General features: G+C 42.7%; 1 protein-coding gene across 6 annotated transcripts in view; it reads right to left on the bottom strand.

Annotated features, from left to right (window-relative positions):
* The window catches only part of NELL2 (neural EGFL like 2), a 407,393-nt gene that overhangs the window by 26,727 nt on the left and 368,198 nt on the right, over nucleotides 1-12,468 (bottom strand). For all 6 annotated transcript variants that reach the window (XM_081957428.1, XM_081957430.1, XM_081957429.1 and 3 more), the window contains 2 exons: nucleotides 5,817-5,939; nucleotides 5,178-5,273 (listed from right to left, as the gene is read on the bottom strand). In XM_081957428.1, the coding sequence (XP_081813554.1) occupies nucleotides 5,178-5,273; nucleotides 5,817-5,939 (219 nt within the window). The remainder of the gene's footprint in view (nucleotides 1-5,177; nucleotides 5,274-5,816; nucleotides 5,940-12,468) is intronic.

Here is a 12,468-nt window from a genome sequence, read left to right as displayed (position 1 = left end):
GGTAGGCAAAGACTTTTAAAAGCAAGTTTGGAAAACTGCCATTCTGCGATGCTGATGGTCAATCTGTAATAAAAACCATGATCAATGAAAGACAACAAGTATATCACCTGTTAATTCTGAATACATCTGCTATTTGGCTTTCACAATCTCTATAGACTAATTATGAAGTGCATTTTTCATGCTAACTTAATAATTTTAAAATCATTAACAAAATAAATGAATAGAAGAATATTTGAGGAATTATGACATTGTGAACTCTGATATAAGATAAACAGATTTGAACCTCTTAATATGAAAATTGAATAATTCAGATTTTGCACATGTCTGAGTTTTGTGATATATATATTTATAACTTTAAAATTAAATTTAAGGATGTTATGTTTTCAAATGTGTAAATGTATAGAAATATGTTTAGAAATATACATGTTGCATTACGCTTAAATCATATTTAAATATTTGATTGCATAGTTCTATGTACATTTCTAACACATGAATGTATCTTCTTCAATACAGATGTATTAAATTTATCTATAAATATTTCTCATCTATTTACCAAGATTTGATTTTAAAGCTGCAAATTCCACTAGAGTTTTACATGCCAATAAACAAAACAATATTTATAGCTTTCTGTGTATAGTTATAGACATACCACATTTTAACCAGATATTGTTATTTCAAGTTATATTATGGATTTTAGGTTCAATTTGAAAGATAAAACAATCTAGACACATTTTGATAAATGGAAACTGTTTAAATAAGGTATCACAATTTTGAGCACCTATATGATTAATCCTTGCACAATCACTTTACATGAGAGTAAATGCAGATATAAGAGTTATTATTTTTACAACAGACAACATGGCTTTCTAAAGTGGCAGACCTAAATATTTTCTATTTGAAAAGGTTCATACCATTCATACTGAAGCAAACAATAAATCATGAGAGTTTATTTAAGATATAATTAAGATAATAGATGTTTATAATGTATAATATAAAATATATAATATCAAAATTATATAATATCAAAATTAATATCAACACAGGCATGAATAAACTTAATGAAAAAAATAGATCTGAAGAGCCAGCTTTTCAACACGTACCGTATTTTTCAGAGTATAAGACACACCTTTTTCCCTCAAAAAAGAGTCTGAAAATCTGGGTGCATCTTATACACTGAATACAGCATTTTTTGCCTCCCGAAACCCTGTCCCCTTCACCAAAAGGGCCGTGCAGTCTTTGGGAGCCTTGCAGAGTGCTCCTGGGGGCTGGGGAGGGCAGAAATGAGCAAAACCAGGCTGTTTTTGCTCAATTTTCCCCCCTCCAGCCCCCAGGAGCACTCTATAAGCCTCCTAAAGGCTATGCATGCCCTTTTTTGACAGAAAATGGGTCAGTTTTTGTGAAAAATGGGCTGTTTTGTGCTAGTTTGGGGAGGCACCCCCCCAGGAGCACTCTACAAGCTCCTAAAGGCTATTTATGCCCTTTTGGGGGGGGGGGTTTGCAAAACACAGGCAGTTTTGGGGAGGTCTGTAGAGTGCAAAAACTTTTTTTTTAATTTGCCTCTTCAAAACTTTGGTGCATCTTATACTCCAGTGCAAATTATACTCCAAAAAATACAGTAGATGTTGGGCGGGCAGGGGGGAGGGGAGCTAACACAAATCTATTTAAAAACAGGTTCATGGCAGTTTAGTTTCCTGCGAAACTGTTTATGCTTAGAAGGAATGAATTGTTTTAAGATTATTATTAACAAGTTTTATTTCTCAGATGCTGCTGCTGGACACCATTGGCTACTCCAGCCCATCTGCTTTTGCTTACGTTTGGAGACCAGGTCCCCGCTAGTCATCTCCTTGGCCCCCTCATGGGTCTGAATGTGGACCATGTTCCCCTCATGCAGCTATGGGCTGCTGCTACCACCAAAACTGCCAGAAGCTTGTGTTTAGGCTGCTGTAGCTGCTGCTTGAGCAACAGGCCCATCTAGCATGAAGGAGACGAAGTGGCAAGCTAGAAAAGGCCAAGTAGAGGTGGTACAGCATGCCCAGGCCCAGCAGGTAAACAACAGCCACTGCAAGTAGGGAAAGCCAGATTGTCATCGACACCATGGCTGCCCAGGCCCAGCCGGGATCCCATGCTTCCCCCCATCTCTGATGGTCCTGGGTGGCCATGGTGCTGATGAGCATCTGGCTTTCCCCACTCATAGTGGCCAGCTTTTACCTGCTGGGCCTTGGCACGCACTACCACTTCTACTTGGCCATTCTAGCTGGCCGCTTTGTCTCCTTCATGCTAGGTGGATCTGCTGAGTGGTGGCGGTGCCAACTCTCAGCTGGGCAAACATGCATTGGGTGCACAAGGGGAACATGTTCCACACACAGGCCAAGGGTAAGACCCACAAGGGGGCCGAGGAGTAGTTGACCATCAGTGACCTTCTCTCCAACTGCAAACCAAAAGAGAAAGTAAGACAGAGGTCTGCATCATGTTCCTCCCACTGCCACCTCCCCCTGCTGATTGGATGGCCAGTCCAGTAGTGGCAGCAGATTCTGGAGCCACAAAATGCACCAGTTGTGGAGCTGGCAGGCTGCAGCTGCATCCAGAAACAATCAGCCCACGTACACAAAGAGCAGTAAATGCACATTAGCCAATGATTTCCAGCCTCAGATGCCATGCCCCCTGAGTCTACCTCACCTCATCCCATGGGATGAGCCTCCTGCCCACTGCTTCACCTGGAAACCCCTGGATTCCCTCCTCAATCCCTCTCAGCCCCCACAGGCACCCCTCCAGCCAAGCGACAAGTTGGCTACACTCCCTGGGCCATGCTGTTGATTGCAACCACCTTGTCACTCCTCCTGCCCCCTGGCCTCCAGAGGAAAACCACAATGCTGATCCAGCCCTCAATAAAATCAAGTTGGATGTCCCTGATGTAGGGCCTAAGCTTATTGTTCACCATGCAACTAACCCTGCCCCAAAGGAGGAGAGTGAATAATTTGGAAAACTCAATATGAATTGGCCTAAGAGAGAACTTCTGAAATACTGCAAGAGATAATAATTTCTTACAGAATCCAACATTCATGAATTAATAAAGATATTTGGTTTACAACCAGACTTCATTCTCCTTGCAGAGTCCAATAATATTGCAACATTCATCTTACTTCTTTTGTTAAATATCTGATAAATTTCTAGTGGGAATTTTCAAAATCTGCTATCTAATTTTCAAAATTGGCTTTTATGGGGAAATTAGAAAATACAACAGAACTCAATATTATAGCAACAACTTAACTGCTCAGAATTCTAGGACGTGAAATGCTTTTCAAATAATTATTTTCTTTCATTTCAAGGGGAAGACTTAACATTTCTTATATTTTTACACACAATATCCATTAAGTGCAAATAAAAGTATAGTCAACGGAGAATAATTCCACTCAAAGAATTTTACAGAACAAGGAGAAAATCAGATTAATTTGTGAAAAGAATAATGAGTATGTGAATGAGTTTATTTTTTATATAATACTGAATATAGAGCTGTGATGGTGAACCTATGGCATGCAGAGGCATTTGTTAGGGCACGAGAGGCATTGCCCTGTCAGCTCCAGACTTCACCCTTCATTTTTGCCCATTTTTTGCCCTCTGGAGGCTTCCCTGAAGCATCCGGAGAGCGAAAAACAGCTCTATGAGCAACCCGGAAGACCGTTCCTGAACGTCCAGGTTGCATGTTGGGCCATTTTTCACCCTCTAGAGGCTTCAGGAGACGTCCCTAAACCCTCGACAGGGCGAAAAACAACCCAATGCATAAACCAGAAGTTCGGGAACAGACTTGCAGTTTGTGCATTGGGCTGTTTTTCTCCCTCTGGAGGCTTCAGGGAATGGAGTTCCGGGTTGCTCATAGGGCTGTTTTTCGCCCTCCCGAGGTTTCAGGGAAGCTTCCTAAGGGTCTCTGTGGGGGCAGGGCGGCTGGTTGTGCCTTCTCCAGGCTCCTAGAAAGCCTCTGGAGCCTGGGGAGGGCAACAAACAGGTCCATCGCATGCCAAAATCAAAGGGAGGGCAGGGGCCACACACGCATGCTCGCAGGGGGGTGTCGCACACATAGAATTATGGGTGGGGCATGCCCGTGCATGGCCCCCCTTTGCTCCCCCCGCTTTTGGCATGTGATGGCAAAAAGATTAGCCATCACTGGTATAGAGTATAGAGTACTGGAGATAAATCTATAGTACCCCTATACTATAGTACCCTTTCAGTAGCTATTCAAATATTCTTATACTGTACTGGTATTTTTTATCCCTATATACATATTCACAGATTTCTTATAACATTAAAGGAAAAAATGAAGTAAAATATGATAAAATGTGCTATACTAACCTATGCATATTTTAAAGGAAAAGTCTATAATTTTTCCATATTGAAAAACAAATGACCAGGCGATTTTTAAAAACAGCAACATCTTTTGTAATAAAGAAGACTGAAATCTGAATAAATTCTTTTCATAATTACAGCTTATGCTTATGCATTGATAGCAATTTAAAATGTATCACATATTATTTAAAACGATCACATTTACATAAACAACTAAAATAAAGATTACCATGATGCCACCCTTTATACAGTGTTCACTTTTACCAGTCAAAACTAGAGTAATTTGTTAATATAGTGTTAACTACTGATATTTATGGCTTTTTCTATTTTGGTTGTTATTTAAAAGCAACAATTTACTTTCTGACCAGCTAGAGTAGAAGTATAAGGTGCAGATTATGTCACTAGAAAATAGTGACATCAGATTTTGGGTGGGTGGGGGGGTGCTAGTTTTATTTTTTAAAGGGTGAGATTGGGAATGGGAAACTTCAAAAAGCAAACTGCTCTGATTTCTGCCACTATCCTAATTGTTGCTGCAATTTGGTAGCAAAATTACCAAATTTCAGCAGTGTAATTTTTAATGTAGCAATGGAACAGGATTAAGGATGAAAAAAAGGAGTTTGATCCCCTATCCATTTATACCCTTTAAAGAAAAAATTGTTGCCAAAAATGAACAGTTTTTTTTAGCTCTATTTTCATAGCGTCAGCTTCGGGTTCATAGAGATCCTGGAAATTCTTGTCCCATTTAACAGAAACCATGTTGTTCACAAAGATATTCTTATTTTTTGTTATACACAAAACTTCAGTTATATGCTTCGTAAATATACTAAAGGATCTCTTACCAGATTCACAGCTTGAGCCTGTAAATCCTTGTGGACAGGCACAGACATTGGAGGCAATGCAAACTCCACCATTTCTACAACCATCCTCGCAAAAGGCTGAAATCATTGAAGCAAATTATAAAAGGAAAAATGATAAGATCTTCAATTATATTTCAAGTGGGAGAGAAGGATATTTTCCAAATATCTGAATAAAAATTATTTAAGTCTAATTTGAATACACAGTAAATATTATAATCTTCTAAAAGAGTCCTGCAAATTTGTACTGAACCTCCCCCCACCCACATGGCTTCAGATATATTTTATCCCTTTGCTTTGGTGACAAGGCTGCATATCTGCTACAATCATCTTCATCATTCTCTATAATTTTTTTCACTTTGGATGATTTCACATAAAAATGTATCATTATTTTGCAGATATATCTAAATTGATCAAATTTACTTACCCTTTGAATTTTTCAGAATTGCAATCACATTCATCTTTCAGGTACAAAGGCAAGTTTAGCACATAAGGTGTGAAAAATAAATATCTGGTGCTAAATGCAGCATCAAGAAAGGAAATGGTACTAACAATGGATGGCTGGAATGCAAAAGTTAGAGAAACAAAGGGATTTGAAATCTGAATCATGTTGTGATATCTTACCTTTGCATATGGTACCATTTCCAGTATAACCTGGTTTGCAAATACAGTTATGTCCTCCTACAGTACTGAAACACAATGCATTTTCATCACAGTTCTGTTTATTGGTGAGGCATTCATCATACTCTGAAGGTTAAAAAAAGAAAGCCACAGCATTTAATATTGTAATATACCTTGATATATTCATTTCTGCCTGCATTTTTCTCCTTGTAATTTGGCTGTAAATCAACATCTTAATATATTGAGAAATTCTGCAGAAACAGTGGTACTTACTGTGTCTTAAAGTTTGTCTGTAAAGTTTCCTAACAATGATTCATAATGATCGAGCCAATCAGGGGTGGGTTTCAGGGGGTACGCCCTGGTACGCGCATACCCGTTGGTCAAATTTAGCATGTCTTCCTGTACCCGTTCTTCCGGAGGCTGCATACCAGAATGCTCCCTCCCATTGCCTTCCCCCTTGCTCACTTCCCCCACCCGCCCAGTCACCGCTCGCTTGTTCCGCCTGTCCGCACCAGGCTTGTCCCGCCAACAGCTGCCTAGCAATAGGGGGTGGGAAATCCATGCAGAGGGAGGAAAAGCACGCATTGCCCACCCCCTCCATTGGAAATGAGGCAGCTGTCAGAGAGAAGAGGGCAGCGCATGCCATGTGGGCTTGTGCAGCAGCCGAAGAAGGAACAGGAGGCGAGGATTTGGCTGTTGCACAAGCCCATGGGCACATGCTGCCCTCTTCTCTCTTACATCCATCTGGTTAAAAAGCCATCCCCCATGGCATTTATGTCCCCGAAGAGGGCACACGTGGTGGCATCAGTCTTGGGATGTTCTGCAGAGTCCCCCAGGGAAAAACGCCACTGCCAGGTACTTCTAACCATATATTTTGGTCCTATGACTGCAGAATGCTGCAAAAAACCATAAATGCAGGCCAGTTGTTGAGTGTTTCAAATGTGATTGGAATACTCAACAAGGTGACCACTGTGTGTGTGTGTGTGTGTGTGTGTGTGTGTGAGAGAGAGAGAGAGAGAGAGAGTGAGAGAGAGAGACAGACAGACAGACAGAGACAGAGAGAGAGGGAGAGAGGGAATCAGAGAGAGATGGACATACATACATAGAGAGACAGAGAGAGAGACAGAAAGAGAAAGAAAGGAAGAAAGAAAAAAGAAAAAGAAAGAAAGACAACTTATGACCACAATTGAGCCCAAAATTTTGGTTGCTAAGCAGGAGCATCATTAAGTGAGTTTCACCACATTTCCCAAGTTGGCCATGCCCACCCAGTCACATGACTGCTGAGCCACTCCCACAAAACAGGCCACACCTACAGAATAGGTTCTAAAAAAATTTGAAACCCACCACTGGAGCCAATGTTTTAATACAAAAAACAGTGATTTATTAACAGCTTCATTAGGCATTATTCATTTGGCAAGATTTATTTGCAGCCATTTCTTTGCTTTGTCATAAATCATGTTACCCAATAGATACACCCATCTCAAACCAGCTACTGTAATCTAAGATTCGGCTCCACCGACGGTATTCATGGAATGTCAACACGGAGAGTTGACATTGGATTTAGTAGGACTTGAGTAAAGTAGAAGAAATCTGTTGTATCAATATAATATGATTTAAGTATATTTACCACAATTGTGTAAGCAATTATTTCAATTAAATGTACATAGAGTTTCAGACTAAATTGTTTTTCCAATCTTTGGTTTAAGAATCAAAAGCAAACAGCTGTCAAAGACAGCATGCAGAAATGTCTTTTTCTGCAATATTTTGGTGTTTCCCTCTTCCTTTTTTACACCAATCCACATTCTATCACAGCAAATAAGGAGAGGAACAAAGCTTGTAGGATCATTTTGCTCAGGTATGGTTTCTGTAAGATAGGGTAAATGGATGAGACAGGACTCAGGCTTCAGTGATAACAACATCTGTTTATTTGGCAAACTATGTAGAGATCCAGCTGATCTGACAGCTTGCCCTTTATAGGGAGCTGTCAGATGGCTCAGCCAATGAGCTTCAAGTATTTTCCCATTGGAATGGAAGACCTTGGTGGAGCCTATTGCTCCAGTCTCAATATCTAACACCCCTCCCCTCTTAGTTGGGTTTACCCAATTAGTCTCATAGTCCTGTAAGTAGGCGAAGTGTTTGTGTACCCTTTCAGACAGCTCAGTTGGAGCAGAGGCAGCGGTCTGTTCAGATGGACCTGTTGCTTCTCCTGGCTTGACCTATGGAAGTGCCTGGAAGCTTCCTGGGGCGAGGCTGGAGTTCTTGGAACCGGTTTGCCTGGAGATTGCTGTTGAAGTCCTGATTCCCAAGCTAAGTTCCCCAGATCTTTCGGGCATGAGTTATCTGTGGAAGAAGTGTGTGTTTGCTCTATTTGGGTAGGGCCTTGGCTAACTCATGTCGGAGTTATTTCTGGTTGCCTAAGAGTGGAGTGCTGAGTCAGCCTCGGAGTTGGTCAATGTGCCTTCTCCAGCTTCTACCGTCCTTGAGCTGTAGTCGGTAAGAGTAAGAGCTGGTAATTTCAGCGATTATGGCAGGAACCCAGAGAGCACCACCAGCATAGTTGTGGGCATATACTTGATCCCCTATGCTAAAAGACTGGAGTGTCAGCATTCCAAATATCATCCAGAATTAAATCAGAGTCCAAGGCATAGCTTTCATCAAAGTTCCTATTTAATAAGAGAGACGTGTTGGTACAATCTGTGGAAAACCTGAATCCGAAAGCTTCCTGGGTTTCCCATCCAGTTAAAAGTTCATGATCTTGTCCCCAAACCCACAAGTCCATCACATGGTCCAATGTTCCTCTGACACACTGGCATTTCCACCCATCTAGTTCCGGTCAGGTGCAGAGGTGCAGAGGCAAAAGATGACCTTGGGCTTCTAGAAAGGAATGTTTTATTTTGACAACAACACATTCTACAATTCTACTCCTTACTATTTCCCCTCCCAATTACCCCACTAATGAAACAACATAATAAAATGAGAGAGAGTGTGTCAGGCCAAAGATCCTAAAAGGAATATAACTGCAGACCTGACAGGCGGCCTCTCCTCAGAAGAAAAACATTTCCTGAAAAGAGAATAACATAAACGTTAACATAATAAAATTAACCACCTCTTACCCCCCCCCCCCCCCAGGGGACTCTTTTGCTTATCGGGGAACTTCTCATGGAATTGTTTTACTAATTTATCTGCTTTTAGGTCTCAGCTTTTCACCCAAGTAGCTTTCGACAAAGGGTACCCCTTCCATTGCACTAAATACTGTAAACGACCCATATACAGCCTGGAGTCTAACATTTTTTTCACCTCATAATGTGTTTCCCCTTCTACCACTACAGGAGGAGGGGGAGCTTGGGTAGACGGTTTTATGCTGGACCCAATTACTGGTTTCAACAAGCTACAATGAAATACTGGGTAAATTTTTCCTAGAATTCTGGGTAGACTGAGTTGAACTGTAACTGTGTTAATTATCTTCACTATTGGGAATGGACCTAGAAATTTTGGGGTCAATTTCTTGCTAGGCATTCTTAATCTTATGTATTTGGTAGATACGAAAACTTTGTTCCCCACATGAAAGGGGGGTTGGAGCGAGCGGTGTTTATCAGCTTGATTCTTGTAGCCTTCTGCCATATCTGCTAAAGACCCACCTTTTCCAAGCAGCTGGCCTGGCTCAACTTTGATTTAACCAACTTTGATTTAACCATATCGCTTCTGACGGGTTTTTAACTGGGTATTTTAATTATATTTAATTTCTAGGGGTTTTAAATACAGTATTTTAATTGTTTTTATCAATCGATCTCCTCCTTATGTATGTATGTATGTTTTAGTGTACCTTTGTTATATGTTTGTTTTGTTTACATATTTATTTCGAATGTTTCGTTGTACGCCGCCCCGAGTCCTTCGGGAGAGGGTGCGGCTAAGAAATAAATATATTATTATTATTATTATTAAAGCTTTCTTTCTATTTTCCCATCCTTTCCTTAGAGCATCTATCCATTCATTCAGAGACATGGAGGAGGGAGGATTTCTAGGCAGCTCAGGCATGGGAACAAATTCCATGCCACTGGTAATCTGGAAAGGAGTTAATCCAGTGCTGCTGTGGACTGCATTGTTGAACATCACTTTGGTGAAGGGTAGCAAGTGCAACCAGTTGTCTTGCTGATAGTCCACATAACACCGGATGTATTGTTCAACCATCACATTGGCCCTTTCCGCTGCACTGTTCATGCTGGGATGAAACACTGAGCTGAGTCCTTGTGTGGACCCAATGGATCTCAGGAACTTACTCCAGAACTTGGCGGTGAATAATTCCATGGTCTGAAATTATCCTTTTGGGCACCCCATGCAAGCGATAAATGTGTTTCACAAACATTTTTGCTAATTTCTTTGCAGATGACAATCCTGAGCAAGCGATGAAATGTGCCTGCTTGGAAAACAAATCAATAACTGTCCAGATTACTCTATTCCCGCTGCTGTCTGGGAGCTCGACAATGAAGTCCATTGCAATTTCTTCCCATGGTTGGCTAGGGCTGGCCACTCGTTGTAGTAGTCCAGGGGGCTTCCCCGGCCGTGTTTTCATCATTGCACAAGTAGCACAGCTTTTTACATAATCTTCCACCTCCAAGTTCATCTTTGGCCACCAAAATTGACACCTGGCGAGGTGGAGCATTTTTAGGAATCCAAAGTGGTCTCCTGGTTTCGCATCATGGCTTCGCTGTAAAACTTCCAGCCTCAACCCCGTAGGGATGTACAGTTTGGACCCCTTCCAGGCTAAGCCACTGTTCATCATTAGGATGTTCTTGTTATTGCTGAACCACGGGTCCGCCAGGAGTGCTGCTTTGAGCTCTGTCGTCAGCTTATCCTGGTTCGGGTGGTGACCTGAGCCACCTTTTGGTGAGAGGAAGAAATGATGGGATGAACAACTTCTTCCTTCTTACTGTCATACTGAGGTTTTCTCAACAAAGCATCCGCCAACAAATTCTTCCCTGCAGGAATGGGTTTAATTTTGAATTTGAACCTATGGAAGTATTGTGCCCAGCTAATGTGTTTGGGGGATAAATTTCGAATGGTTTGGAGAGCTTCGAGGTTTTTATGATCAATCCAGACCTCGAATGGCATATCCCCCCCCCTTCCAGGAGATGTCTCCATGTGAGCATGCTCCATCTGATTGCAAACTCTTCTTTCTCCCAAATTGCCCACCTCCTTTCAGTAGTTCAGTAGTTTCTTGGAGATGTAAGTGCATGGCAAGAGGTGGCCTTCTTTATTCTTTTGCAGTAGCACTGCAGCTATCGCTACATCACTGGCATCCATCTGGATTATGAATGGTCTTGCTGGGTCAGGGTGTTGCAGTATGGGCTCTTGGGCAAAGAGCCGTTTTAATTTCTCAAAGGCTTTTTGACAGTCCATTGTCCACTTCAGGGGTTGGTTTGCTTTTGGCTTCGTTGGGGAAGGCCCCGTTTTTAATAGCTCAGTCAATGTGAGGGCAATTTCCGCAAAAGTCAGAATGAACTGCCTGTAGAAATTGGCAAATCCAAGGAAGCTTTGTAGTTTTCTGCAAGTGCTTGAAAGTTTCCAGTCTTACACAGCTTTCACTTTTCCTGGATCCATTTCTATCCCCTCATCCCCTTCTACAATTCTACTCCTTACTATTCCCCCTCCCAATTACCCCACTAATGAAACAGCATAGTAAAATGAGAGAGAGCGTGGCAGGCCAAAGATCCTAAAAGGAATATAACTGCAGGCCTGACACGGAGTTGACTGGTCGAATCAATTGGAATCTCAGTAGAATAGCTTGGGTGTAGCTGGTCCAAGGGAGACCTTAGCCAGTGACCCATTAAGAGTTTGGAGGGGCTTCTTCCTGTAGTGGCATTTGATGCGATGTGCTGTATGAGGAGGAATTTATCAATGCGGATTTTCCAATCACCTGGGCCCACTCCAATGTTCCCTCTAAGGTGTGTGGCTGCGTGGCCGCGCACATGGCAAGAAAGCACCGTGCAGCAGTTTCCAACTGCCGCGCAGTGATTTCTAATGTCACAGGCTCCGGAAGCTGAGGGGCCTCAGATTTTCTGTCCTGGTTAGGTTTAGCATGGGCGCGGGGGTGGGGACGGTGGCAGGAGCTTACACAGCATGGCCGGTCTCCTAGGACCTCCTAGGGGCTCACTGCGCTGCTCAAACTACCGTCAGTCGCCCCATATTCAGCAAAGCAAGCACGGGGAAGTCCTTTGCAGGCGGCTAGAACTGGCTGCCTGCAAAGGACCTCCACAGACTTGCTTTGATGAGCACGGGGCGACTGATGGTAGTTTGCATAGTTTGAGGTGAAGCCACCAAAGCCCCTGCCCCCACCGGAATAACTGCTGCCTCCTCCTCCTCCTCCTCCTCCAACAGCACTGTTGGATTTGCTGCCCGGTGCTGTGGCTGAGGTGAAGCCACCAAAGCTCCCACTGGTGCCCCCACCCATGGCAGTGGCGGCAGTGCCTCCCCCTCTGCTCGGAGCACCTGAGTTGGGCCCCACGTAGGGCAGCAAATGCGGTGGTGCTGTTGGAGGAGGAGCGGCAGCAGGTATTCTGGTGGCAGGCGGCGGGGGCTCGTTGGCATCTTCAGCAGCGGCCCTGACCCCAGTGAAAAAACTGAAGATGGAGCAGATCCAGGCTGATGACGTCGCCGC

This window comes from Natrix helvetica, assembly GCF_964273705.1.
Source record: "Natrix helvetica genome assembly, chromosome: 6".
Classification (NCBI taxonomy): Eukaryota; Metazoa; Chordata; class Lepidosauria; order Squamata; family Natricidae; genus Natrix; species Natrix helvetica.
The sequence above is the reverse complement of the archived record's forward strand: the minus strand, read 5'-3'. Positions and strand labels throughout refer to the sequence as shown.